The 27,742-nt window shown below is 42.5% G+C and overlaps 1 protein-coding gene and 1 long non-coding RNA gene across 6 annotated transcripts; one reads left to right on the top strand and one right to left on the bottom strand.

Annotated features, from left to right (window-relative positions):
• The first annotated feature begins 4,506 nt into the window (after positions 1-4,506).
• LOC127007808 (uncharacterized) lies at positions 4,507-9,681 on the top strand. The gene is made up of 3 exons (XR_007760584.1): positions 4,507-6,930; positions 8,914-9,066; positions 9,596-9,681. It is a non-coding gene; the product is annotated as an uncharacterized LOC127007808 (long non-coding RNA).
• Positions 9,682-9,698: 17 nt separating this feature from the next.
• On the bottom strand, positions 9,699-27,027 carry LOC127007805 (mediator of RNA polymerase II transcription subunit 14-like). 5 transcript variants are annotated; one of them, XM_050879171.1, is made up of 26 exons: positions 26,895-27,027; positions 25,919-26,139; positions 24,815-24,947; positions 24,338-24,479; positions 24,082-24,239; positions 23,513-23,674; positions 23,265-23,396; positions 22,410-22,607; positions 22,112-22,259; positions 21,181-21,388; positions 20,890-21,049; positions 20,549-20,753; positions 20,059-20,222; positions 19,450-19,623; positions 18,971-19,220; positions 18,183-18,374; positions 17,658-17,845; positions 17,095-17,289; positions 16,340-16,549; positions 15,764-16,016; positions 15,236-15,360; positions 14,932-15,039; positions 14,451-14,609; positions 11,374-11,508; positions 11,153-11,287; positions 9,699-11,042 (listed from the first exon to the last, which is right to left on the bottom strand). In XM_050879171.1, the coding sequence occupies exons 2-26, from the start codon at positions 26,083-26,085 to the stop codon at positions 10,002-10,004; spliced, it is 5,142 nt and encodes a 1,713-aa protein (XP_050735128.1). In that variant the 5' UTR covers positions 26,086-26,139; positions 26,895-27,027; the 3' UTR covers positions 9,699-10,001. The 5 variants fall into 5 exon arrangements, with proteins under 5 accessions (XP_050735128.1, XP_050735130.1, XP_050735131.1 ...); XM_050879173.1 differs by having other exon boundaries at positions 17,095-17,286; XM_050879174.1 differs by having other exon boundaries at positions 18,989-19,220.
• Between the last annotated feature and the right edge of the window lie 715 nt (positions 27,028-27,742).

Genomic DNA, 27,742 nt, shown 5'->3' with positions numbered 1-27,742 from the left:
ATATCATATAACCCTGGCGCTGCCCTGTGCAGAGACAAGTATAATAAAACAGCTGCCTGCAACATGGAACAAAATCACCCATAATTGATGGTGTTTGTCATTGGTGCCTGCATATTATTGATACTGACAACTATTTCCTGTGTGTAGGCAATCTTATATTATCCAAGAAATTGGACATGCTGTGTAACAGCAGGCTGCCAAAGCACAATAATGCACACCTCAGACCCGGGTACCATGACTTTAGTATCATCTGTGCATGCAGCATATCATTGAATGTATTCCCAGTGAGGCTCACAGACTAAGAAAATTGCAAACTATGAATTTGCAAAGTATGTAGATGGACTGTACATCAATATCAAAGGAGCTGCCTTGTACAGGCCTACCGGCCTCTTGCAGACTCCTACGTTCTAATGTTCTTATGATAGAAACTCCAATGTGCATACCATACAATATTTGGTTCTTTATATGTATATGGAAAAAATCTTAATTCTCATTCTTTCAGAAGTTTTTAAAAACAGTCATGAAAACAAGTACCGGTAGTCATTAGGGCTTAGAAATACCTCATTTGTCCCTCCGAGACAGAAAGCATGTATTATATCATGCAGTTTGACAATTTCCTTGCAATGAGTTTGTTTGTTGGTGTGTATGGAAGCATCTGAATCACTAAAAAGATAGAGCTAAAGTTGGGAGCATGTGCTATAGCTGCACCTGGCCACAGTGCTCATCCTTGTCCCATTTGTTCAAGAGGCTGTGGTGGGTAAAGACCCATTATCCCGGGATCCAGGGCACGTGCAACATCCAGGTTATCATTGTTTACCTTACCCTGGTTTCTCCAGGTGCAGTGTTTAATAATGCACTTCATAGACCTGCAATATTTAGTGGTGTTTGAGAATGATTTTTGTGGATTAGTTAAAAGTGATGTGCTGAAAGTCATGCCGAGACCTTAAGAATCAAAGCCTATACAGGCAACCATTTCTATACAGTCGATTTTTGCTTAATTGATTGCTTATACGATCTCATACTTTCCCTGCCAATTATCTTTATACAATCCCCTTTGATCGGTTATATGATCTGTCTGCAGTTGGTTGTGCAATCAAGTGATCACTCTTCCTTTGTCTTTCAATGATATTAACCTTGCTGTAATCTCACATTATACTTGGCTTTACTTACCAGTGTGTTATATTTATAATGTCTATGGTTGAGTGGCCATTGTGTTTACAGTCACTGAATCATAGCCTCTGCAAAGGCAACCGGATTAATGAGAACTGTTGGATAATTTAGCAGTAATTTATAAAGTATGATTAAAACTAAGAAAAGTGATTTAGTAATGTAAATAGAAATGTGGGAGACTTTCATGGTTGATTCTTTGTTGCTGTTGAGCAGTGTGGTGGTTAGCATTCCAAGCTAAAAATATGAGGGCACTGGTTCGATCCCAGCCTGGGCAGTCAGTGAACAGCCCACCCAGCTGTTCATCCTCCCTTTAGAGTTGATTAATAAATGATCACCTTGGTAAATCTGGGAAAGGTCAACTATGGTAACCAGGGTGTCATACTGGCCCTGTGTCCTGGGTAATGGGTTATTTCTCACCATAGTCTGAAGGGCTGAAACGATGGAGATGAATGCCAACGCAATGTGCAGCTATATAGAGTAAGCCCCAACTTTACCTCTACCTTTAGGAATGTATCCCCATCAAACTCATGTTGTATTCTTATTGGTAAACAATTGTTTTTTGAGGAGCATAACCTATGTATAGTGAGGGATGCCTTTATTGCACAGGAATATATGTATTTTATTACTGATAATGGTTAATTATAATAATAATAACTATGAAACCTGATGAAAATAATACTTTTGATTAGTAAAGGGTATTAAATTGAAATGCAGGAAGTTGTATTTATTATTTTTATTCACCAATTAAATTTCTTAAAAAGTGCAAAGGAGGTGTCTCCTCTCAATATAAATTGCCAAACAAACATTTTCACTACATTTCTGAACTCGGTTCGCTAAAATAACAAAGTATAGTACAAATTCCCAAAATGTGTGGTATGCATATTGTATGTTATTACTATCCTTGTTTGTAATTAGCTGGAATGATCTACAGAGTTAGTTGATTAAGACCCTTATATTTGGATCTGAATTTTGAAATCTCTCTTGAATAATCTTATGTTTTTTTTCTACACTATGATGATTACAAAAGAACTTTCAGTGTCTGTGAATGTAAATGTAAATGGGTGTTATGAATTAAGGATGACAAAGAAGAATATGAAAAGACTTCTCCCTTTGGCAATATCACACTGCTAGACCTGCACCAGGCATCAAGTGGCCTTAGGACTTCAGTGTTATTTGAATGAGGTTATGAATTACTTTGTGCAAAGGAAAAGGATTTCTTGCAGATATATTCTAGTTTCACCTCCCACTTATCTTCCCTGTTCCTTACCTTTTAGGATGCTGTGTTTGCTAGCATTTGAGACTAAAATTTAGTGGTGAGCCAAAAGTAGGGGCCAAACTATGTATACACAAATACTCTTTTTGAGAAATGGAAAGAATAGTGAGTATTTCAGCTTGAAGCATGTTTTCTCATATAAACATAAGCATAACGGTCATTGTTGTAAATGAGTGAAAGTGTAAAGTATATAGTATGTGGTTCCAATTAGAAGCACTACACCAGCAGATGCTGTGAGTAACAGAAACATGATGGCAGGGTAATATGCAGCAAACTATTTTTGTTAACCTATGATCTGTTGTAAGAGAGTTACAACAGTTCACACTCACAGTCTGATAGTTTTGGTTGGCTCTGCCACATGAAGTTTCTTTCTCTTTCTATTTGCCTTGATTCTTGGGTCTGCTGTGTGTGGCACCCAATAAACCAAACATTTTTCTGTGACACTGACAATGTTGGGCTACTGGTGGGAATTATTCATTACAACAAGAGATTACTTAATATCTATTAATATCTATTATTTTAACTAATTTTTGTGATTTACTATCAATTTTTTTCAGGCATTGTCAATTGACAAGGTCATGTTACAAGAGAAGTTTTTCCTAAGGGTGTAATTTTTTAATTCCATGTCATTAAAATCTTATCAATTGAAGTAATACCATATACTGTGTGGTCTGTTGTGATTATATATTGCATGATTATCCTAGGCAGATTGTAATAGTCCATCAGTAGTCATAGTCTCTCACATATCAAGGTCTAATGTTGTCCTGTCCATTCTGATGCTTGCTTCTCAAAGCTCCCTCTAAATGGTTACATGGCAGGAGAATCTCCATATTCTCTTGGCTACAGAGAGTGTCTTCACACACTCCAGTCTCCCTGCTCCTCTGTCCTCCCTTCTCTTAAATATTCTAAAGCCTTGTCACCCTCTTGGACCCAACACATCAGCCTTGCTCCCGCACACCTTCCATCCTTTGTTCCTCATTGACCAGGCCATATCACTGTTCCATTTGATGACCTCAACCACTCCACACCTCTTTCCCTCCCCCTTATTGGCCATTCCCTCTCACAATCCATTCCATTGGCATCACAGGCACTTCTTAGATAACTCAACTCACAGAGTAGATTCTCATACTGAGTGTAGTTTTATGTCCATGTTGTCTGACTCACTATTTTGCATACTAGCTCATTCTTCTTTCTATCCTTACTATTTTCATCACTGGCAATTCTTAGGAAATCCATCTACAACTTGAATTGTCAAGCTCTGATTGTTGTCTTACGTACAATTTTTTTTGCAGTTCCTGTTTTGTCTCCTTGCTAATTATCCTTCCCATCATGCCACACAACTCCTCCCTGCTTAGGGCTTTCTTGCATTTATCCCTCACTACCTCAGTTTTCCACAGGATTTAACATAACTCCTTAAATTCATTCAACTGTTATTACTTGTCTATTTAATTGCTGAATTTGAACCATAATTTTATTTTTCCCCAAGAAGGTTTGTTATTGTCTCAAATAAAAGTTCAGTATGCTTGAATAAAACAATAGATAATCTGAACATCAGAGGATTTGCTCACAAATACAGGTACCTCATGCTTTATGTGAGTTCAAATTACATGGTGTTCAAAGAAGCAATGTAAAAGAATTCAGCATATTTCTCAGTCAACACTTCTTGCTTTGATTAAATTGAACCAGACTCCCTGGCCCACAGTGTCTTCATAGGGAAGGATCAGGTTTAAATTTTCCAAAACCTACTTTTATGCTGCTGCCTAACACAACCCTCACATAAAATAAGAATTGTTTGTATTCATTTATAGTGATTTGTTTCTTTTATAAAATCTTTGGGGTCTTTGACACAAGTATTTCTTGGTTTCATATGTATATGCATATATATATATATATATATATATATATATATATATATATATATATATATATATATATATATATATATATATATATATATATATATATATATATATATATATATATATATATATATATATATATATATATATATATATATATATATATATATATATATATATATATATATATATATATATATATATATATATATATATATATATATATATATATATATATATATATATATATATTGATCATGTAGTGAGAAGAATCATTAATTGTTCAACAAAATTATTGTGGCAATGACAAGAGCAGGAGTTTGCATACCTACGAACAGCTCACCTTATGTTGGGGTGTTAAGTGTCATCATATATTCATCATGTAATGAGTTGTCAATAATAATGTCATTATTGTGGCAGTGACAGCCAGGATGCAGGAGTGTCTACCTACGTACAGCTCAATGTAGATTGGTGTTGTGTTGCAGATCACCAGTGTTCAGGGCACAACTACTAAAGCATAGTGTAGGAGCCATGCTTGATTTGAAAGTTGTCATTATGTTAAACAGTCAGAAACATCATAGGAAAACATATCGTTGTACCGAGTTACTGTACTGATTGCATATGTTTTGTTGCAATAGCAAGGGTGCCTCATTTATTTGAACATCTATTTATATTCATTCCTCAGGAAAGTAGAATGTGAATAAAGGATGAAGTTTCCAAACTTGTCATAGAAGGTGTGAAATATTAATGCTGTACTTTTGGTTAAAAGTGGGAGAGATGGAAATGTAGGATACATTTCCATTTTTCTTGCCTGTCATTCAAAGTGACTGAAAATAGCAAAGACAGTGAACTGAGAACTCTTTCCTTGGCTTAAAAAATACTTAACTACCCCGCTGTGGGTTTGGGAAGGGATCATTGTATAAAGGACAGGTAATGCTTTGAATTATTATGTGAAATGTCGGGGGCTGAGTGGCTTAATGGGTTTGGTGCTCGGCTCGTGATTAGGAGGTTGCGAATTCAGTCCCAACTCATGGTAGCTTCTTAGTTAGAGGGACAGCTCTGTACTGTAACCCTGACAGAGCTGCATGGTTTTAGTTACCCAGCTCGGAAAGATCCTATAATCACCTTTTTATAATCTAAAATGTCCTCAACACTTGCTTCTTCATCATGTAAGTTTTGGATGCTGGCAGCCCGAGGAATGGAGAGCAAATCATTCGTGTCACAATACAATGTCTGTCTAATTGAGCTTAAAAGAAGCATGTTTATGCATTCTCTAATGGTATTTTTGTATTCCATCCAAGCTGTGTACTTATTAATATGCGAATGTTGGAAACTCAGTCATCGTCATAGTATTTTTATATATAGCTTTAAATCTTTTATTTTGGACATGGCATGTTTTATCACTTAATTTGGTTCAATAGATGTTATGAGAAATTTTGACAGGACTCTCGTAACTGATCATCAGGAAACAGGCAATACTTGACCTATAGTCGTCAATATGGTAATTACATCACAGTGTTGTAATGAACCTATGCAAGGAGCAAGGATTGGTTTTATTTTTACAATTGTGAAGTCATAATGGTTTGTGCAACATACGTACTTCCTAATTTTCAGATATTATTATACTTCTTTTCATAATTTGCAAACGTCAGTCTAGTCATTGATGAGAGATGTAGAAATACTGAAAAGAAAATGATTTTACTTAGGATGTTCTGAGCACTTAATAAAGAGTAGAGTAATATTTAACTATCATATTTAAAGTCCTTTGCTGTTAGGTGGGTGATGGGATCCAAATGTTGAAAAAGAAAGTAGTCATCGGATTAATTATTAACTATAAAAAAAAAGTTAGCTGTTCCGGATAGACGGGTGTGCTATGGAACATTTGCTGTAGTGGTAATCGTAATAGAGGTTTGTAGTAACAAGAACACGAGCAGTAGCAGCAGAAGTAGTAATAGTTGTACCACCAACTATGGCTTCAAATCCTCATGGCTGAGCTACTTTTATTCACAATGTATTTTTTAACACGGTTCCAGAATTAGAATAATATTTACTGATGATACTAATGAGACAAATATCTCATACCAGTGAGGTAAATTGGTGAATACCTCGGTGGTAGCACGTACCCACTTCTTTCAGTCTGTCCTATTAAACAATCAATCAATCAATCAACTTTTCAAAGTTTAGTAACTTAAGAAGGTAAATGTTGTTTCAATAAGTAATACACATTTTTAGTACGCCAAATTTATTATTTCATGATGCCAACACCGTCCAATGTCAGCAGTGTACACCACGTCAATTTATCAAACCACTCGAGAATAACTTGACCTCCTTCAAACTCAAAAGAGTACTTTAACGCCCACTAAGATTGTTTTACGAGGGTAAAAACAATAGTGTACAAGTATAATCGTGCACTTGTTTCGTACTCGTTCACTGCTTCGAACTAAACATTCCGGCGCGCGCCGCGCAGTGCGGCGAGAATTCGAGACCCCCCAGAGGGGCACAGACGTCCCGCGGCCCGCCAGTGGTGAACACACTGCTAGGGGCGGCTCTCCGGACACCTGCCTTCACTGTGATATAAGAAAAGGACCGCTTTAGAAAGGCTGCATCCTCTTCTCGAAAGATGAGCCGGTAAGCAAATAGTGTAGGTGCCTGTTGTGAAGTGAAAGGCGAGGCTGGCTTAGGAGTGATGCTCGCCGGCCCGTGGTGCTGTCCTTGAGGGAAGGCAGATCCCACAGCTGGGAGGGGTTAATTAGTGTGATTATGGTCGTCCTCGACTTTACACGAGGATCGAACCTCCCAAAGTACAATGACATTATCCCACAATGTGCAGCAGCCATGTTCATTTGTCACTTGCCAATGTAATGGAACGATCTCTTGACTTGAGCATAGTCAAGCCATCATAACCAGTGGGGCCTATTAACAAATTTAGTAGAGCTCAATTACTATTTGGTGGTAACAGGTTTGCTATTTAGCAGCAATAAGTTACTATTTACAGGGGGGGCTAGGGAGCTATCAACCCCAATGTTTTCTATATCATCCTGAAAATGTCCCTAAAAATGTTATTCCAAAAATTCCTCCCACCTGCACATGCTACCCCCCCCCCCCCCACACCGCCCCGCATCCCGATCCCATGATGCCCTCTAGCCCACCCCCCAAAAAACTGCCAAAATTAGGGCCTGAGCAGCACTAGGTTACCATTTAGCCAAGATAGTTTCCTACTTGTGTAGCGTTAGGCAGGCAGGGTTGGCTATTTGAAAACTGGTGACCATGCAGTGTGAGGCCAAATCTAGTTTTTATTTGTGCCATCATAGCCAAAGCTGGATTTGGACTTTTAGTGAGGTCCTAAGCCATAAAAAGCTTTGAGGTCCCTTGTTGAGAAAATTATACTGGATGGTCTCACAAGAGACCTCTTAAAATTGGACTTCAATGCTGTGTTAGTTAGTAATTTAAGCAATTCTTCTTGTAATTGCATTTGTTTCTTCAACACTTAGAAATGGGTAAAAATTCCAATCTGACATCTTTTGGGGGCTCTTGTGGAATGGGATGCCCCAAGCGCTGTAGCTTGTTAAGCTTATGCCTAAATCTGGCAGTGGTCATAGTGTAGTTCAGAGACTTTTAAATCATTTGAGTAATATTTAGGTGCAAATAGTATTTTTTCAAGAACACAGAGTCAGAGTGCTTGACAGTGAAGTGTAAGTGGGAAATGAGAAGGGGCTTCATGTTCCTACATCTAGCATGTTTTCATCTGTGTCTTGCCTGGTGTACTTGTCATAATGGCACTTGGAAGTGCATATTGTTAAGTCCTATGACAGCATTATGTGGTAGTGCAGTCCGGTTTGACCGCACTACTGATTTTTCAGTACCGCGCCCACCTCTGCTAATATCCCCTGGCCCTTTTTTCCTTGGGTGCAGACTGTGTGATGCAGACGTGGCTCCTGTCTGTAGAACCTGACCCAAGGTTAACTTTTGGTGGGCTCCTGGAACATCCTGATCCTCTTGGAAGTGTAACAAAGGACAGACTGGCCTGGCCCACAATTTTATGGACTTGCTCAGCATGAGTACATTTTTTTTTCAGCAAAGGATGCAGCTCAAGGGCAACAAAAAAACCCACTAATCACTGCTCCTATAAAAGAGAGAAGTAAAGAGTGGCCAAAAGAGAGGTCAATTTCGGGTAGGGAGGTGTCTTGATACTCTCCTCTTGAAAGAGGTCAAGTTAGGAGAAAATACAGATGAAGGAAGGCTGTTCCAGAGTTTACCAGTGAAGGGGATGAATGAATGGAGATGCTGGTTAACTTTTGCATAAGGGGTTTGGACAGTATAGGGATGAGCAAGAGTAGAAAGTAGAGTGCAGCGGGGCCTCCAGTTAGCAAGTTCAGAAGAGCAGTCAACATGAAAATAATGATAGAAGATAGAAAGTGAGGCAACATGGCAGAAGAACTTAAGAGGTAGAAGACTGTCAGTATGAGGAGGGGAATTGATGAGATGAAGAGCCATATGACTCCCCAGACTCACTGATATGAATTAGCTGGTTTCCATTTGGGGCAAACTCCCTCTGGAACAATATAGACATACATATTCCACTTCAGTAAATTGATTGTTTTTTTTTTGCAGGTATCACAATCTATCAAACCTCATCCATCCATTTGTCCAGTCCAAGGCAACCATCCACCCCTCACAAAATCTCATCCGCCCTGGATGAATGACACGGAGCTAGAACATGCCTGGGCTCATCATCAGGTGCCTCACTGCAGCTGTTCAACCATGGTGAGTCACAGTGGAAAGTATGTACATATGTCTCCCTGTAATTTAAGCAGGAGCAAGATGGGGTAATTATTAATTTGATTTATTGAAGTTTTATCTTATCATTTGGCTGGCAAGACTATTAAAACAATTTAAAATATTTAATCGGCTGGCACATCATTAACATTGCGGCCGAGTAGCTCAGACCTGGAATTGTAATATGATGATACACTTTTGGTAGAAATACACCAAGAACAGTTAAGAGAGCATTTCCCAGGGGAGAAGAACTTTGTCAAATGGAAGAACATGGTTGCCAAATATGATATGTTTACTGGGGAGGGTCGGGGGGTGTGGAAATTTTCAAATGGAAGAGTATGTTTGCCATATGAACTGGGTAGCAGTTGATTAAGGTCGTCGAATCTGAACACACCAAATGTGATATTTTACTGTTTATTGAACTTTGATAAACTTCTCTATTGCAAGGTTCAAACTCTTTTTGGACTCAATTTGTGCACCAGTTGTTCTAACCATTCGTCTCTTCTGGTTCCTCCAGCAACCTTCTCTCTGACCACCTGTCTCTCCACCAGCCCTCCTGTACCTGTAAAGCCTAACAACTGTTTCCCTCATCACTGATTAGGAAAAGAAGATATGAAATAGAAAATGATAATCTTTATTTAAAGTCTTAAGAATATTTTCCAGAAAATATTTACCAAAAAATGGTTTAAATAAAATTATAATTGACTTATGATCAATCAATACTGTACAGTTTATTGGTTTTGATAATGCACCAATCAGCTCTTCTAGTCCTATGATGGTCTCCTTCCCAAGACCCAACCACTATACAGTCCATGTGGGATTTCAAATTCAGCCACTGATACACTAAACAATCTCTTCAGACCACTCTCCTTTGGCATAATGGAATTTATGTAACTGACGCACAAGGTCACCACCAGCGGGACTCATCGGTTAAACTGATTCATCATGTTCCCACCAAAGCCTCCTTGCCGACCTCCAGGCCCCATGGTTCCAGGGCCTCCCATTGTTCCAGGCCCACCTAGGGACCCAGGTCCCTGCATATTCCCAGGTCCTCCTTGCATTCCATGGCTACCTTGCATTCCTCCAGGTCCTTGCATGGCCCCAGGCCCACCCTGCATGCCTGGCTGCATGCCCCCTGGTCCAGTCATGCCTCCTGGGCCCTGCATGCCTCCAGGACCTGTCTGCATACTGTGACTGGCTTGCATGGCTGCCTGCATACTCCCTGGTCCCTGCATACCACCAGTTTGCATTCCCCCAGGACCTCCTTGCATACCAGTTTGCATGCCATGACTGCTTTGCATGCCCGGGCCAGCTTGCATGCTTGCATGAGCCTGCATGCCCCCAGGCCCCATGGTCATTTGGCCTGGTTGCTGGAGAGAGCGAGGGCCACTCTGCATTATCCCACTGGCAATGGAGGTCATGTGGCCTTGACTCATGCCTCCAGCCATGGCTGGCATAGTGCCAATGCCATGGCTCACACTGGACACAGGTTTAGGGCACGTGTAATGTGCCGAGGCTGATGTAACTGTGCCAGCGTTGGACATCATGGCTGGCGATGGGACAGAGGCCTGCACAGAGGCAGCTGAGGAGCCAGGGGTGTGGGGTGAAGCTCCATGTGGTGAAGTCAAGTGAGGGGAGCCTAAGGCAGGGGTGACAGTGGAAGAAGATGAAGATGGTACTTGAGGTGGGGGACCAACAGCAAGGGCAGCCCCATCTGGACCAAGTGCCAGGCCACACACCAGTTCCCTCATGTAGGGGTAAAGAGAAAGCTCCCCAGTCTGGAGATGAGCACGGGCCATTATGTCATTGATGATGACCTGATTGGTGAGTGTGGGGGCTGCTCCAGGCTGCCGGTTCTCAGCCATCTGTGTCTTGTTGGTGACACTGTCATATACAACTGGCAGCATCACACACCCAGACCCATCGTCACCACTCCCACTGGTGTTGATGCGAGTCAGTTGGAACTGTAACCACAAAAACAATATTGTGAGCTAAGCACTCAAGAAAAAGGAAAACAAATTTTTTTGGAGTATATAACCAAGTCTGACAAGGATTCCCAGAGAACAAAACTTACATAAAGTAGGATTTTACTGCGAGATACCACCACTATCTGGAGGCCAGGGGGTGCAATGTGGTGCCCTATTGGAGGATTGGTGAGGCACCACTGTATGTTCCACTTCATCTGCTGCTGAAGCTGAGGGCTGGGATTCTGTGAAGTAAAAATGTATGTAGTACTGAATGAATGGGAAGGAGAACAATCACAAAGTCATTGAAGACCACTTTTTCTTTACTCACCAGTTCCATCTGCATCAGCTTGATGCAGTCCCTGAGCACTCTGGCAGAGAACTTGAGGATGTTGTAGAAAGACTGAACAGCATATGGTCTATAAGGAGGAATGGGTACCTTCATGCGGAAAAACTTCTCTATGGTCTGAAATGGAAAAATACGAATTAGAACAATAAATAATATCACATGGTGCACATTGTACTAGATGAGACTGGGCAACAAATAATGGAAATGATCGACCAATAAAGTCTCTTACTATGCAAGAAACAAGAGCACTGAAGCTGTGATGACTGTGAGCTAGAGGACATGATCTGCAAAGCCAGCAGCTAGAAGCTGCCCACTCGGAGAGTCCACCATGTACAAATGCTCAAAGTACTCAGCCCATCCATGTCCAACACAAGGCTTCCATCTGCTGTTCAGACAGCACTGACCAGCAGTGCAGCTCTGGTCTCTGGTACCAAGAACCTGCAATTCTAAACCTCCTGGGTCTTGCAGAATTCAGGAGGAGAGAGCCATTTGTGTTTCTGGTACCAGAACCATGGGGGTCAATATAGTATATCTCATAGCTAACCGTCAATGCCAGTAGTAGCACTGAAGTCGCCCAAGACAGTGAGTGTGCCTGAGGGGGCCCAAATCAATATTTTGTTGTATTTTTTTTTACAACAAAGGAGACCGCTCAAAGGCAACAAAGTGGAAAAAAAAAGCCCGCTACTCACCGCTCCCATAATAGACAAAAGTAAAGAGTAGCCAAAAGAGAGGTCAATTTTGGGTGGAGAGGTGTCTTGATACACTCTTCTTGAAGGTCAAGTCATAGGCAGGAGGAAATGCAGACGAAGGAAGGCTGTTCCAGAGTTTACCAGTGTAAGGGATGAAAGAGTGAAGATGCTGGTTAACTCTAGCATTAAGCCACGTCCACACGGTTGAGCACTGTCTGGCGGGCACTGCCTGCTGAGCGTATTTCTTCCGCTTTTTAGCAGTGTTACCAGATGAAGCAATTACCAGCAGGCTCCACACTATCGGGCAGTGCCCGGTGGGCCTTGTCCTCATCGGGCAAGGCCTGCAGACTTTGCCCGTGGTGTTGTCCACAGGGCTGAGATGCTGGTTCAAACTTCAACTGGTTGGCGGGTAGTCGGCAGTAACCAGGGGTTGTGACCGGGCTGTTTGTAGTGCGGTACTATCACCATGGTGCATGCCATAATTCCAAAGAAGATTGCACTCTATGCAATCATAATTGGTGCCAGCATAAAAAAGAAACTGAAGAGATCGCGGAACTACAGGATGAAAAATATTCTTTTTGTCAGTTACATGAGGATGGACTTCAATACCTTTTATACACTCCTGGCAAAAGTGTAACCTTACATAAAGAGGCAGGATACATATATGAGGCAAACATTGCACCTGCAGCACGTCTGGAGGCAACTCTCAGATTTCTGGCCAGTGGGTGTTCGTACACATCCCTCCAATATAGCACGAGGATATCTCAGCAGAGTTTATCCACCATCTTACCAGAAACTTGCCAAGCTATATATGAAGTTCTGAAGGATGATTACATGAAGGTGAGATAATATGTAGTGAGCCTACGCACATTGTGCGTCTGGCAGTGTCGTCGCTCCATACCGACGTCAAAACTGCGGCCACTGCCCATGCCCTGTATGAGCTGCTGGCAAGGGCAATTCGATGCTTTGCCCGCTCAATGTACCCGCTGACAGCCAAAGCCCTCGTGCCCGCCGGGCAGTGCTCGACCGTGTGGACGTGGCAATACCCCGTGATGCTTGCTTCTGACGTCATCAGCGCTCATTCCCGCTTCCTATCGTGATCTGGTAACAGTGTTTGCCCGACGGGTAGTGCTTGATTGTGTGGACGCACCTTTAGGGGTTTGTACAATATAGGGATGAGCTAGAGTAGAAAGTTGAGTGCAGCGGGGCTGTGGCAGGGGGGGAGGCATGCAGTCAGCAAGTTCAGGTGAGCAGTCAGCATGAAAATATTGACAGAATATAGAGAGGCAACATGGCGGCGGAATTTAAGAGGTAGAAGACGGTCAGTATGAGGAAGGGAGTTGATGAGATGAAGAGCCTTTGACTCTACTTTGTCCAAGAGAGCTGTGTGAGTGGAGCCCCCCCACACATGTGATGCATACTCCATACGAGGGCGGACAAGGCCCCTGTATATGGACAGCATCTGTGCGGGGAGAAAAACTGGCGGAGACGATACAGAACGCCCAACCTCGAGGAAGCTGATTTAGTGAGAGAGGAGATATGGAGTTTCCAGTTGAGATTTTGAGTTAAGGATAAACCGAGGATGTTTAGTGTAGAAGGTGACAGCCGAGTGTCGTTGAAGAATAGGGGATAGGTGTTTGGAAGATTGTGTCAAGTTGATAGGTGAAGAAATTGAGTTTTTGAGGCGTTGAAGGACACCAGGTTCTTCTTGCCCCAATCGGAAATGATAGTAAGGTCTGAGGTTAAGCGTACTGCAGCCTCAAGCCTGGAATCGTCTAGTTCCTGTTGAGTTGGCAGTCTATCAAAGGAAGTTACGAAATGTAGAGTTGAGTCATCGGCGTAAGAATGGATAGGACAGTTCGTTTTGGAAAGATCATCAATGAACAACAGAAAGAGAGTGGGAGATAGAACAGAGCCCTGAGGAACACCACTGTTGATAGGTTTAGGGGAAGAACAGTCACCATCTACTACAGCAGTGATAGATCGGTCAGTGAGGAAACTGGAGATAAAGGTAGAGAGAGAAGGATCAAAACCGAAGGAGGGTAGTTTGGAAAGCAAAGATTTGTGCCAGACCCTATCAAAGGCTTTTGATATGTCTGGAGCTGAGTTTGGCAAAATGCATTGGTGTAAATTAATCAATAGAACAGGTGGGTCATGTTTTTGCTATTCATGTAATCCAGGTCAGGTGCCTGGTCTGGTTGGGTGTAACAAGCACTGTACACACACTCCCTAAGGTTACTCAATGCCCTACACATACACCATAACACTGTCATTCTGGTTTGCTGATTATAAATGCTGCATTACATTGTCAGATACCCAATGGACATAGGTGATAGGGTTGGATGTAGTTGAATAATTTTTTTTTCTCACCTGCAGTTCCTCCTGAGTCCAGTGTTCAGATTGTTCAGGTGAGGACTGCAGCTTGAGGACCAAACTGTAGGTGGGACTTGACTGTACCAGGAGTTGGCACACCAATGTCTCTGTCTTGAACTGAATGCTGCCTGCCTCTACTCCATTAACTGCTTTCATCTGGGAGGTGAGGGGAAGGGTCATGGATAGACAAAGTTTCTGCAATTCCTACTATCACCAGTGACAGTTTCAGACAAACATGATGGTGAGTCTCTAAGGTGACATAATTATCTTTGAAACCGTATTATAACCAAATGCTACTAATTTTTAATTAAAGATTATGCTCAATAATTTTACTGCAATACTGAAGCAAGAAGTTCAGTGCTGAAAATTATTCCAACCAAAATCTCCAACCTGGAGTGACTGCACCACTAAAAGTAATAGAAAAATAAACTGCTAGGTAATGTCACCCTTCACGCTCCTCACTGCTGGCACGACTCACCATTTCACAGCCCTCGCAAAGCTGCTGAAAGTGACGCTTGAGGTAAGTGATTCCTAAGAACTGCTCCAGAAGGCACTGGATGGTGTTCTCACCTCCAGACTCCTCCATCTGCAGAAAATCAAGCATTATTAGTTACAGGACAAATGTAATGACATAAATTACACTTTCAAGTGCTTCACCATTTCCATTTATTAATCAAATAAGACATTCTTGTATTTCAATTTCTTTTGTTGTAAAACTTCTAAGGATTTTTAAATATTTCTCCCAATCCCTCCCAGTGTTTTGCTGTTCCTGCTCCACTCACAGGGGTTGGGGAGCACAGCGTGTGGAAGGCATCGTGGGTGAGGGTGGTTGGGACAGCTGCGGCGTAGGGTTTGTTGGGCAGCACTCGACTGGGTGCACAGCCACCACCCAGACTACCAGCACCACCTGCACATGGGAGCATCAACAGAAATATAAGTTTTCCAAAGGTAAATTCATGTATATTATCTTGTTGCAAGTGTACAATAGTCCAAGCACAACTGTCCCTTAACATTTCAAAGGGTTACATAACAGAAGCCATCCCTGTGAATGTTAAATTTCCATGAATATCTGCTGCCTCCCTTAAAACCACTCCTAAATTGACATTTCCCTTTAGAAATAAAGAAAAAACATTTGTGTATTTTTAGAAACATTATACAGTAAATCTTTGACTGTCTACCTCCTGGGTTTCTTGAAACCCTACGTATCCACCACAAATCCTTTCTGTAACCACAAACTTGTCAGAATCGTTATCTCTTCCTGCCAAAGATGACCAAGCATGATAGTGAGGATGAAAACCGAGTATCCTTACCATGCATCATGGCTGAAGCTGGCGAGTGCATGGGCACTGAATGAGGCCCAGCAGGGGAAGGCACCAGAAACCCAGGGGATGAGACACCATGCTGGGCTGCAGATGGGGAGTTTGATCCCAGGAAGCCTGAGCTGGGCGAAGGGTGGGGCAGCATGGCAGGGGAAGGGTTCATGCCTGGCAGGGGTGGTGGGGAGGCTAGGGAAAAGCCTGTTGCTGCTGGGCTGGCCACAAACCCTCCTCCATGTCCACTGGTCTGGAGTGGGGCAGAGATGATGAACAGTGAATTTGAGTGTACACAGGCAGTCCAGTTGTGTAAAAGTTTGTGAGTTATGGGGATGATTTCAGGATAATGACTTGTCATCTTTACTTTGTTGCCTCAAAAGTTTACAGTAAAAATAGTAGCATTTGAGCTTAAATCTTCTCTATAGGAATGTAGAGATGTATATAATGCTGTTAAAACTGCATAAACACAACCAAATTTTCATCGATTCAAATGTTAATTTATACAAATTCTGAAAACTGCCGTAAGTTCAACTAACACTGGCACACATGCTTGTCCCCTGTATGATGCATTACCTGTGTGATGCCAGCAGGGTGAGGGCTGGCAGGGGTGTGGGGGTTGGAGCTGATGGGAGGAGTCATCGGGCCGTGGCGGGCAGGGGAGGCTGCCTTGTGGGTGGGCCAGAGGGGATCATCCAGGGGAATGGGTGTGGGAGGGTTCTCCTCCTCAGACTGAGACCGACGAATGTTGATGGCTGACTCATCAACATATTTACTTAGGAAAGCCTGTTAAAAAAAGATGAGAGGGGGAAATAGAGCTAGCGACAGTTTTGGGGACAGTGAGTGGTGGGAATGTTAAGGCTGGGAGCTGATGTTATACAACTGAGAAAAGTGGGTGTGGTAATGTGAAAAAAAATACTTCTGTGGGTTATGGGAAACCTAGGGGTGGGTGGGTGGAATGGTGCAAGAGAAATGATGCTTTTTTCTGTTACATTTTCACAAGATCTCATATCAATCATTTCAGTGAAATGACACTCTGCCTGAAGCTTTGTAGATTAGCAAAACAAGAGTTATTATGCCCCCTTTGGTGTGTTCCAGGCAGAGAAGCAAATGACAGTGCAAATAGACTTGAAAGTGTTAGAAATAAAGGAAGGATTAGCACTGGAATGAGCAAGATGGAGGAGGATCATCACAAATCTGACCCCAAGAATGGGAGAATGGACTACAAAAGAAGTAGAGCTGCTACCTAGATAACCTCTGCCCTGAAACTCCCTCACTGGAACAGCGCATACAGACTGGCAAAGACCCTACTCTGGGGCACAGTACATTACCTTGAGTCCCTGTATCTGAATGAATTCCTCAATCAGCTTGGAGGTGTCGAAACTGCTGTAGGCGCCATCTCTCAGTGCTACAAGGCCATTCTGCAGCAGGTCAACGTTGAGGGAGTAGACGTTGCGGTAGATTATGTTGACACGCGTTGGTGATTGGGGCAGCACCATAAAGTTCTTGATGGGATTATTCTTCTGCTTGTGTCAGGGGAAAAGGAAAGTTAGGAAGGGAGGGGAAGGGAAGAGGAATGTGAGATAGACTAATGGAGCTGACTTGCCCTTGTGCTTTAAGTATTTTGGCAGGATGGAGTACAGCAACACAAATCAGAAAGGTGGAGGATGTTGGGAAAGACCTTCTTCCTACACTGGACTGGGAATAGCTGAAGATGTCTATGTGTAATTCGGTGAGTATTACTTATTTTTCTTACTGAATTCAAAAGCCTAATTAAACAATTTACAAAGGGTGTGAACAATCTGAAAACCTAATTTTCAACTAACATTGTGTCCATCTTAGCATAACATCATGTGCGAGGAAGAGAAATAGAAAATTCAACAAAGCAAAATACCTTATCAATGACTCCCAAGTGGAGGGTCGGTGAGAGCTGCGAGATGGCGAGCAGGGGCTGGTAGGTGTGGTGCAGTGTGGTGGCCAGGTCGACCAGCCCCATTACCCCGTTCCGGTTGACTAATTCCTGTAGCTGCTCCTGCATCAGGGTGTGTGGATTTGTGGCCCACACTCCCTCGCCACTCATGCCTGGGGGCGACAATGTATTAATTTATTAGATAGGGATGCAAAAGGATATAAGAAGACTACATGAGGTCAGACAGTCTACACATGGCAGCTTCTGCAAACTAGTTATTCACCATCTCTCCTCCCTATCCATAAACCTAACCTCCATTCGAAACTTTAATTTTTCTTCTTCAAATATTAACTACAAGAATTTCACAATTTTCAGTTTACTTGTTGCTAGTGAATCAAAACACATCTCATCAAATACTTTCCTTTTTTATTATATGTTCCCCACTCCCATTCTCTTAATATCTACCCTTCTTACTTGCTTACTTCCCCAGCCTCCATCTCACTCACTTACCGAAGCTGACAGTGAAGGCTTTCTTCTCCGGCACGTAGCGTAGGACACAGTAGGCATCAAAGCTGGGCCCGTAGGAGAGTGTGATGGACTTGTAGTTGAACGAACGCACTCTGACCATCTCATTCAGTGTCTTGGGGTTTGGCACATTGCTGCTGATGCTGCTACTACTGCTTCCAGCTGACTCCACACCAGCTGTGCAAATGAGGGATGAGGTACAAGAAATGAGAACTTGTGTATACAGCAACATTAATTTAAAGTAGAGAAGTAATGTTATACTTGGGGATACCATAGATCATGTAATTATATGGAGGAAGTGTCTATTAGTCCCGGAGAAGGAGAAGAGGGATACACTCCTTAGGGTTGCACGTTAGTTGTATCAGCCAGTGCCATTATCTGTTTTACTCTTTGATGATGATGTATGGGTCAAATGAGGGGGGTGACAAAAATTATGAATGTAAGTGTAGACATTGAACAAGGGGTCTGAGGAAAGGGCAGGGATGTGTGGATAAAATTTTTGCACTAATAGGCAGAAATGAGAGAGAGAGAGAGAGAGAGAGAGAGAGAGAGAGAGAAAGATACCCCAACACTTTTCTCATAACTCTGGGGTCTACTTGCAATTCTTATATGACAGAGAGGCCAATTCATATCCAAGACTTTTCTTATGGATTCTAATTTCTACCTATAAAAACTAAACAATGCTAATTTACCTTATGATAATGAGTGATGATGATGGTGATGGTAATTGGATGACGCATCTACCCTATCCTTACCCAGGTTCCTGCACTAACCTAGGCTCCCCCACACACCTCTGGATGCTTTCAGCTGAGCCGCAAACTGTAGCACAAGTTGGTAGAGCCTGGCTATGGAAGTCCAGTCAGCCAAGATTGCCTCCACAGTGGTGTTCACATTTTCAGCACCAGTGACGTCGTAGGTGAAGTAGCAGGCCCGGCGTGGACCCTGTTCCCGCGAGTGTTGGCTCACCACGGGGCAGTTAGTGAAGAGGTACTCCATTCCAAACACTCGTGACCCTGTGAATTGCTGTTGGGAGGTTGGTCAAATGTTAAAAAGCATTGTTTAGGAATTGCATATAAAGGTTATATCAGACAGTCCTAAATAAGTGAACCCTGTTAACTATCACACTGATTCACTTTTCACACTTATCACCAAAAGCTACTTCCTTTGAAAATGTAATAAAAACAAGATTTTGTAATTATCAGCATTAGACTGCTACCATTACAGTGATGAAAGCAAGGCTGTAGGCACTCACCCAGGCCACTGCCACCTGCATGCGGATGGAGGCAGACAGGAGGTGCTTGCGAAGGGCCAGGGTGGTGCTGGTGGACAGCCCCTCGGTGCTGGGCAGGTCAATGAGACGCAGCAGTACCCCCATCCCTCCCTCCTCTATCTGTTCCCCGGTGTTGAAGACCCCATGTAAACGCAACTGTGGAGGAGGATGGGTAGAAAATAATAAGAGGAATGAATAAATAGATTAATCATATATTTCTCTAATTTACACTATATATTGAACCTATAATTTGCAACCCCTTTATTAAGATGACAAGTATCTGGGCCAAAACCAGATTTCTATTTTCCTTTCCTAAGGAAGAGTATAAAAGCATTTACGTTGTGAAACATCAAATTGGTGCACATCTTTTTTTTCTATTTCTAGTCATTATATTAGTGTAATATATAAGAAGACCACTGCTCAAGTTCTTTCACTAGCTGTAGCCTTACCATATAGTTACTCTTTTAAGGGGTTCTTCAATGCCTGCCAATTTGTAAACACCCTTTCAAAGTTTATTTTCCTGGTGTGAGTACTAATTGAGTGTGTATAGTAATGGGGAGGCATACCCTTAGTCCTAAAAGTGGCACCCACCTTGAGAGAGAGGTGAGTGAGGGGCAACTTCACATCAGTCATGGCCACACACTGTGCCACATCAGGAAGGAAGTATGCTGGCACCTTCACCCGCTTACTGGCAGGCTCACCACGCTGCAGCAGCTTTCGTTTGCCCCCCAGTGCTCGTTCCCCTGGCTCGACTACTGTTGGGGGTGAGAGATGTTATGGGCTATCAGCTCAGTAGATGCTAACAATAGTTATCAAAACAAGGGTAACTACAGCAATCATCACACTGAACTGAGTAATTATAGTACAGAACATCAAAACAAATTACAGCCATCAGGCCATCAACTCCTCCATTCTCTGGCTAAGTAGAGCACTATTTTTCACAAGTAAAATGCACATGTGAAAATGCAAACACACACACACATATGAAGACTGAACTGAAGTAGAAATAGTGACGAGACAATAAGTTTTGAGTCCCATTTAGTCAATACATAGCAATGCAATTATTTAATAGTGGACTTACCATCAACCTTGGTGGAGGGGCCATGGGTGCACACAAATGAGTCTAACTTGACCAGGTGGTAGGCTCGCAGGTAACTCTTCGGGATGGATGTCTGTATTGTGTCATCGTCTGGGTTATCCTCGATGCTGGCCTGCCGCACCACCATGAAGTAAAGGCTCTGCTCCACTTCACACGGGCTGCTCTCACGCTCCTTGAACTCCACAATCTGAACGGGGGGGAGTGCGTGGATGAGGAGGATTTTTGGCGGGTCATTACAGACGTAGAGTTGGTTTAGCAGTCTCATTTATTTTCCACAACTAATCATCTGAATACCTACTCTTGGGAGCATGCCTGGCACTCACCACAACATATCCTGGGTGTTTGTGGAAGGTGATGAACACTTTGTGCTTGGAGAGGGCATTGAGGGGGTGGGAGGTGTAGTACATGAGGGGTAGCCGCTCATGTGCCGTGGCTGGGAGGTGCTGCAGCGTCTTCTCTGTCCGCCGCACCATCAGCCAGTACCTGGAGGCCCATAACGAACAATGAAGTCCCCAAGAACCTTACTGCAAGAAGGAACCCCCCTCCCTGCAATCTATACAACTTCTCCACCAACAGGAGTCACACTATGAAAAGTCTAAAGAGAGGCGACTCACCTCAGCTCAGAGATGAGTTCATGGAGCTTGGAGTGATCATGGTTGAGGGCCACCTGCAGCTCGGGGATTATGGGGCAGCTGTCATACTGGGGCACTGATGGGAGAAGTACCCCAGTGTGCGTGTCCACGGTCACCAACAGCTGCTCTGACCTCAAGTTGGGTTGCAGGACTGGTACATGAAGCACTGCTGGTGACCCACTCAATTGACCTGGTGTGAAAAGAGGAATGAAAAGGAGACCATTAAATAAAGTAGGAAATGAATTATGGAATCTGCATGTACAGTAAACCCTCGGTACAATGGACCCCGCTTTTAACGGATTTAGGATTTAACGAACAAGGTCAGTATCAGAAATCCATGGGACCCGACCAAGAATAGTTTTTGAACCAACTGTGCCCGGTAATTGCAATAGTGTATTATTTTGTGTCTTGCATTTTGAAAGGGGTGAACTTTTGGGGAGCACAGAGGAATGCATCTCATTGTTTATAATTAAATCAATAGGGAAAATTTGCTTAGATTAACAAATTTCTGCTTTACTACGAGCAAATTTTTGGGAACATACTGGGGTCATGGTGTACGTCTAATACTCGTATCACATCCGTAACAATACCGATCCCCCACAGGGTCCCACTAGCAACCTGCCAGCCTCAGTGCCTTGCAGTCCATTGCTAAGTGTGCTGTGCGGCTGTATAGACAACGTGCAGACAAAACAGACAATAATAACAACTTATATTTATTAGGTTCATCATTATTATTATACATATTTTTAAATTTACGCCACTAATAACGGACTTTCAGCATTAATGAACTAAGTTCCCCCCAATTAGTCCATTCTATTGAGGGTTTACTGTATATAACAATGTACGTGTTTTGGTGAAAATTTGATATCTAGAAAATTTCAAAACTGTTAGGAAAGATGCAAACACTACTCACACTTCTCAGCATCAGCCCCTAGTTTGGCATCAAGCTCCTGCTTAAGCTCTGACAGCCTTGCCTTGGTCCTGAGGTAAATGGTGTGCACTAGCAGCCGCTCAATGGACAGGTGGTCGCTGCGGATGGCTCGCTCTGCTATCTCAGACTCCTGGGGAAGGAAAGTGTAGGAGTGTTGCAACAATAAGGTGTAAATTACTGAATCCCCAAAATGACATTTAAATAAATTCCTGTGGTCACTTATGTAACTAATTAGGATAATGGAGGGTCAAAACAGTAAGGTTTTGGATGTAGGTGTCACCTTGGAACCGAGGCATGGTGTGTGGAGGACTGTGAGCGGCTTGGAAGGCTGGGTGGGGTCAGCCTGCACAGTGAGCCTGTACCCCAGCTGAGAGGATGGGTCATGCTGGCTCAGCTCACGCCAGTAGGTCAGGGTGAGGGAGCGCCCCTGGATGTACTCCTCAATGCGAATGTGAGAATCTAACCGATCCTCCAGCAGCTAGGGAAAGAAAGAGGAGTGGTTAAATCAAAAGATAGAACCAACAAACTTTTCAAAGGTAAGGTAGGTTAAGGAAAAGTTGGGGTCTTGGTGCTCATCCCATTGCAATGGCCCTTGAGCCTCTGTTGGGTAGGAACCCACTACCCTCAAACACAAGGTAAGTTTGACATGAGTTACCAGTTTACCTTCCCAGGTAACCATTTATCAACCATCCCAATAAGGAAGCTGCACAGAGGGATGAGCCAGAGGCTGGGATCAAACCCAGGCCCATAAATTTGTAACTAGGCATGCTAACCACTACACCATGGAAGCCCTATAGTGGTGCTTGTATGTAAAACTGATGGTTATGGTTATGGGAGGCAGCATGAGCCAAGAATAAATGGTGCCACTATAAAAATTGCATGATGGGCTTGGGCCGACCACCAGGCCCCTGAAGAAAGCCTACTGGTGCTATAGGTGAACATGTAAAACATAAGTAAATAAATAAAATAAAAAATAATAATAAAATAAAAAAATAAAAGTATCTGGAGGTGCAGATGAAGATGTAGGGGTTCTGAGGAGAAATAAACTGCACAAATGAAAGAAGATTTAGAGACGGCCCATACAACAGAGTGAGGGTATAAGAATAATGGCGTCACCCTTTGCTAGCTTCCCTACCTTTTGGGTCTGGGTGAAGAGGACCTCCAGCTGCAAAGACTGACAGAAGGAGTGAAGGACCATGTAAGTCTCCTGCAGAGGGTTGGGGTTATCCTGTAGGCGTGACTGGATGAGCTGGTGGATGAAGGCAATCTGTGTGGGGGGAATTACAATTTAACTTAAAATAATAATAATAAACAATTTAGATCAACACTTCAGTTATGGTGGCTACTTCAATCAGGACCCCAACACAGCGCATTCCCCCTAACCTGCATCTGATGGACAAGTGGCTTGCCGTCCCCTGTCTCTTTGTCTTCCACTAACACCTCAATCTCTAGCAGTCTCCAAGGCTCTGAGAGCGAGTCTCCCATCAGGGTCAGGCTCACTTCAAATTCGTGGTCCACGGTGAATCGCACTCGCCCATTCTCTATCTGCAGGGAAGGGCAGAGATGTGATGGATTAGAGGGAAAGCAGATGAAATTAAAATATTTTAGCTGATAAATGATGGTTATAACAATGTGGTTGCCCCCCAAAATTCTACTGGTTTACATTCAGGAAAAAGTAAGTTTCCTGTGTAGCAATAAGTGGAAACAGTGATATTTTGCTATTCAATATGCAAGACTATGTTTATATAACAGTGATGTATGTAACAACAGAAACAAGCAAACAAAAAATAGTATGAATACTGAAGCTCAATTTTCTGTCAAAGTAATGTTCCGAAGAGAAAGAAATATTAACAACTGATATTTTAAAGTTAAATTGTCCCCCTATAGTTATGTCATTATTTAGAGCACATCCCCAGCCATATTAATAAACAGACAACCCTGTAACCCCGTACCCTGCTGGTCCTCATCTGTGGAGGCAGCTCAGAGGTGACGAGGCGATGCTGGATGATCTGCTCCAGACGAGTGAGTGTCTGCTTCCTCTCCTGGGCTGTAATGGGCTCAGGTGGGAGGATGCGCTGACGTATGGTGAGGGGCAGGCGGTTGTAGGAGCCTGAGGGGAAAGAGGAGGGTGTTGCAGTGACTTGATCATGCCGCTGAGCACCTCAATCTCTAGCAGTCCCTTTCCTGGTCAAGTCACAAAACACTCACCTGTTGTCAGGGTCTCAACGGCAGCAGGAATGTGGAAGTGAGGCAGCCTTGCCCTCACCAGGTTTTCCTTAGTCATGTGGTAAAGTTTGTCTGCTGTGTCTGTGAAGAGGCTGTTCTGCTTCTCCAGTAATGCCATGATGTGCTGTGGAAGACAGTGATTAACTATCAGACTAATAGAAGCCTTCATCATGAACTAAAGGTTTCTTCAGTCAGTAATAGAAGTGCCATGCAACAGATCTATGGTAAATACTTCAGTGTGCAGTCAAGGTTTTTCACACAGATACACATTCTATAAAACAAAATAAAATAAATGCATGGCAGAGTATAAACACAAATTTACCAAACACTACTGTATGTTATATAAGGCACTGACAAACACAACTAAACTTTCACCTCTGAATTCTCCAAAAATAAACTGGCTCACTATAAAGACTGTTAAAGAACCTCAGATGCTCTTTACTGACTGTCAATACTTACACAGCACTTGTCCACCTTGGAGGCACTGGCAGCCCACTTGACGAGGGCAAGGAGGCGCACGTATAGCTGTCGAGTCTGCTGGGCGTACTGTACGATGTCAACCTTCTTTTCCATGTCACTCTTTCTTGGCAGGCTGGTGAGGGTATTCAGGTTAAGCAAAGACGTGAAGAGATGAGGAAACAGGGGAAAGAGGTGGTCCAAAAAGAAGAGATAATAACAATGAAAGATGTACACTGCACAACTTTATCATGAACCCAGAAAACAGGTAGTAACAACAAAACATACAATAATTGATTTGATCAAGTCCTCCTTTTTTATGAGTCGGGAATTCACTGTAAAGATTAGTACCTAATAATATACAGGGATACAGACAGGAGCAGCTTGAACATCATATATACCAGCAATAACATTACACTTTCTTACTCTCCGTTTCTTATAATAATAAATCCCCAACACTGACTAAGGGCTTCAACTCCCTTAACCTGGTAGCAGTGATGAGCCAAATTTGCAGCTTTAACACCTACCAGCGACGAGTGAAATTTTTGCCTTGACATAATCCCCCCAAAATAGAGGATGATATATATATATTAAATAATGATTTGTGTGAGTGATGATTTTTTTCTCATTAATTCGCTTAAGGGGCCTTTAAGAAATATGATCCCTGCAGCTACCGGGTTAAGGCATGTTTGCCAATATGTTTGCACCCTTCCTGATAAGTATGTACAACTGGAAAAACTAAAACTACTGAGATATATCAATGAACTTTTGCAAAAGATAAATTATGTTTTTATTGGTCTTCATTTGATAATCATTCACTTCTTAATACTTCTGTTCATATATCCAAGGGTTAATTTATTTATTTTTTTAGAAACGAGTATTAACCGGAAAGATGCATGAATTGTTTTTTTATCAGTCTGAACTTGACAATCATTCACTTATGAATACCTCAGCTCATATCTTCGTTTTTTTATTATTATTATTCAAGAAATGAGTATTGATTACAAGGGTGAATGAGAATTGGCACACACACCTCAGTGACTTGTAAACCTGTCTCCTACACTGACTTACAAGTGCAACATTACCACAAGCCACTCTGAGCCTTACATTTCTGCCAGGTTGAGGAGGTCCGAGTAAGTCCTCTGGTTGATGTACTGGATGAGAACCCCAAGAGATATGGTCCCCATCTGGCCACCCATCCCCCCGCCCAAGGAGTCCATGGGCGCTCCGCCACTCCCACTCTCAAGGGGGGTGGGGGCTGGGGTGGGGGTCATGGTGGTGGTGGTGGAGGTCCAAACAAGATCTGCTCCTATTCAGTGGACCTGTTCCTAAGGAGGAGAATATAATTGGAGATTATGTCTGAAAAATCTGTTGATGAAACTTTAGCTGGTCTCTATTATTTCTGAGAAGTATTTTGGTACTTCTTTCTTCTTTGACTCAGTGGTGAAAAGGTTATCACACTTAGCTACAAATCCGCAGCTCTGGGTTTGAATCCCAGATCAGGAAGGCAGCAAAGACACCCACTGTTCAGCCTCCCTTTTGGGCTGGTCAATAAATGAGTACCTGGGTAAACCTAGGGAAAGTAAACTGTGGTAACTGCACTGGCCGTGTCCCTAACCTAACCTGCCCTGTGCTCTGCTGCTAAAAGGTGATAAACTGATCTAAAGGGATACAAATAACTTCTCAAACCTAAGGGAAATCCACAAAGAGATTATTTAGATACTCGTCCTGGGAAAATAAAATCAGATTCATACTCCCTCTCCTCTCCCTGGCACATATTTAGCCTGCCGAAGACAGAACTTACACCTCACAGACTCCCCCACAGCTAAAGGAAGACAAATTTCTTTTCAAACCTAATGGAAACCCACAGACATTATTTATTCGTTCAGGGAAAATAGAATCCGCCTCCTCCTCCTCCTCCTGGCGTCAAGTACGGCAAATGTCCAACCAGGCGAATTACATGTTTAAAGAGCTTCTACTTGTTATGGGTTAAGATAGAGATGCTGTGTGTTAGTATGAGTGTTCCTGGTGCTCCCTAATGACAGGTGAGGGCGGGGAGCAGGCAGGTGTGGCGTGTACTTACGGGAAGGTTGAGGTTGAGGATGCCGCCGACCACCACTCCATTAGGCTGACCTACAGGGTGGTGCGGGATGTCTAGTCTCTCTCTCTCTCTCTCTCTCTCTCTCTCTCTCTCTCTCGTTATCCTTTTAGGACAACAACAATTAAACTACTTGGTGACTTCTATCTTAAATAATTCTTCATCATCATCATTTACATATGTTACGTTCCGGGAAGTCTTTTAAGATTAAGAGATTTTGGAGAATAAAAATATAAGGTAGAAGGGGAACAATTTAACTGTAAAATGAGACACAGAGGAGGAAGTGGAAGGAAGAGAACGGAAAAGGAAGAGGAGGAAGAATAGATAAAATAGAGGAGGAAGAGGAAGATAATTTGGAAGATATATATATCATCAAACAGCATGGGAAAATTCATAATAAAAGAGCAGTGTGTGAGCTTGACTGGGACTACTTTTTATTATTATTATTACCATTATCAGGAGTCACGATTCATGTATTCAATGGATTGTGCTTATATTTTTTGACCCACTCTGTACGTGCTGGTCTTCACGGCTAATCTTGAAATCGGGACTAAAATGAATTACCACCGCACATGCCCTAATAGACATGATTCTTAAGCAATAACAGCTTGAAAAAATGCATGGAAAAAGGAGACAAAGAATACTGATAAAAAAATAAGGAAAATAAATATAAACTGTGGAGGAGAAACTGAAAACGTATTAACTCTTGCAAGCTATACGTTCTTTATTTTTTACATGAACGTTCTCCAATAAGCGTTACCATGACTCAACATATATACACACACACCCATAACATAGAATATTGATGGAAAACAAAGGAAGGAAAAAGAAAA

This window comes from Eriocheir sinensis, chromosome 36, assembly GCF_024679095.1.
Source record: "Eriocheir sinensis breed Jianghai 21 chromosome 36, ASM2467909v1, whole genome shotgun sequence".
Taxonomy (NCBI): domain Eukaryota; kingdom Metazoa; phylum Arthropoda; class Malacostraca; order Decapoda; family Varunidae; genus Eriocheir; species Eriocheir sinensis.
This window is presented reverse-complemented; position numbering and strand designations above follow the sequence as displayed.

What these genes read in the sequence shown, in the direction of transcription:
- LOC127007805 (XM_050879171.1), bottom strand. Translation starts at nt 26,085, where the DNA reads ATGACCCCCACCCCAGCCCCCACCCCCCTTGAGAGTGGGAGTGGCGGA. An exon ending in CTCCTCAACCTGGCAGAAAT is followed by an intron (nt 24,948 to 25,918) that starts GTAAGGCTCAGA and finishes TACCCTCACCAG; the next exon opens with CCTGCCAAGAAAGAGTGACA. An exon ending in GAACTCATCTCTGAGCTGAG is followed by an intron (nt 21,050 to 21,180) that starts GTGAGTCGCCTC and finishes ATGGGCCTCCAG; the next exon opens with GTACTGGCTGATGGTGCGGC.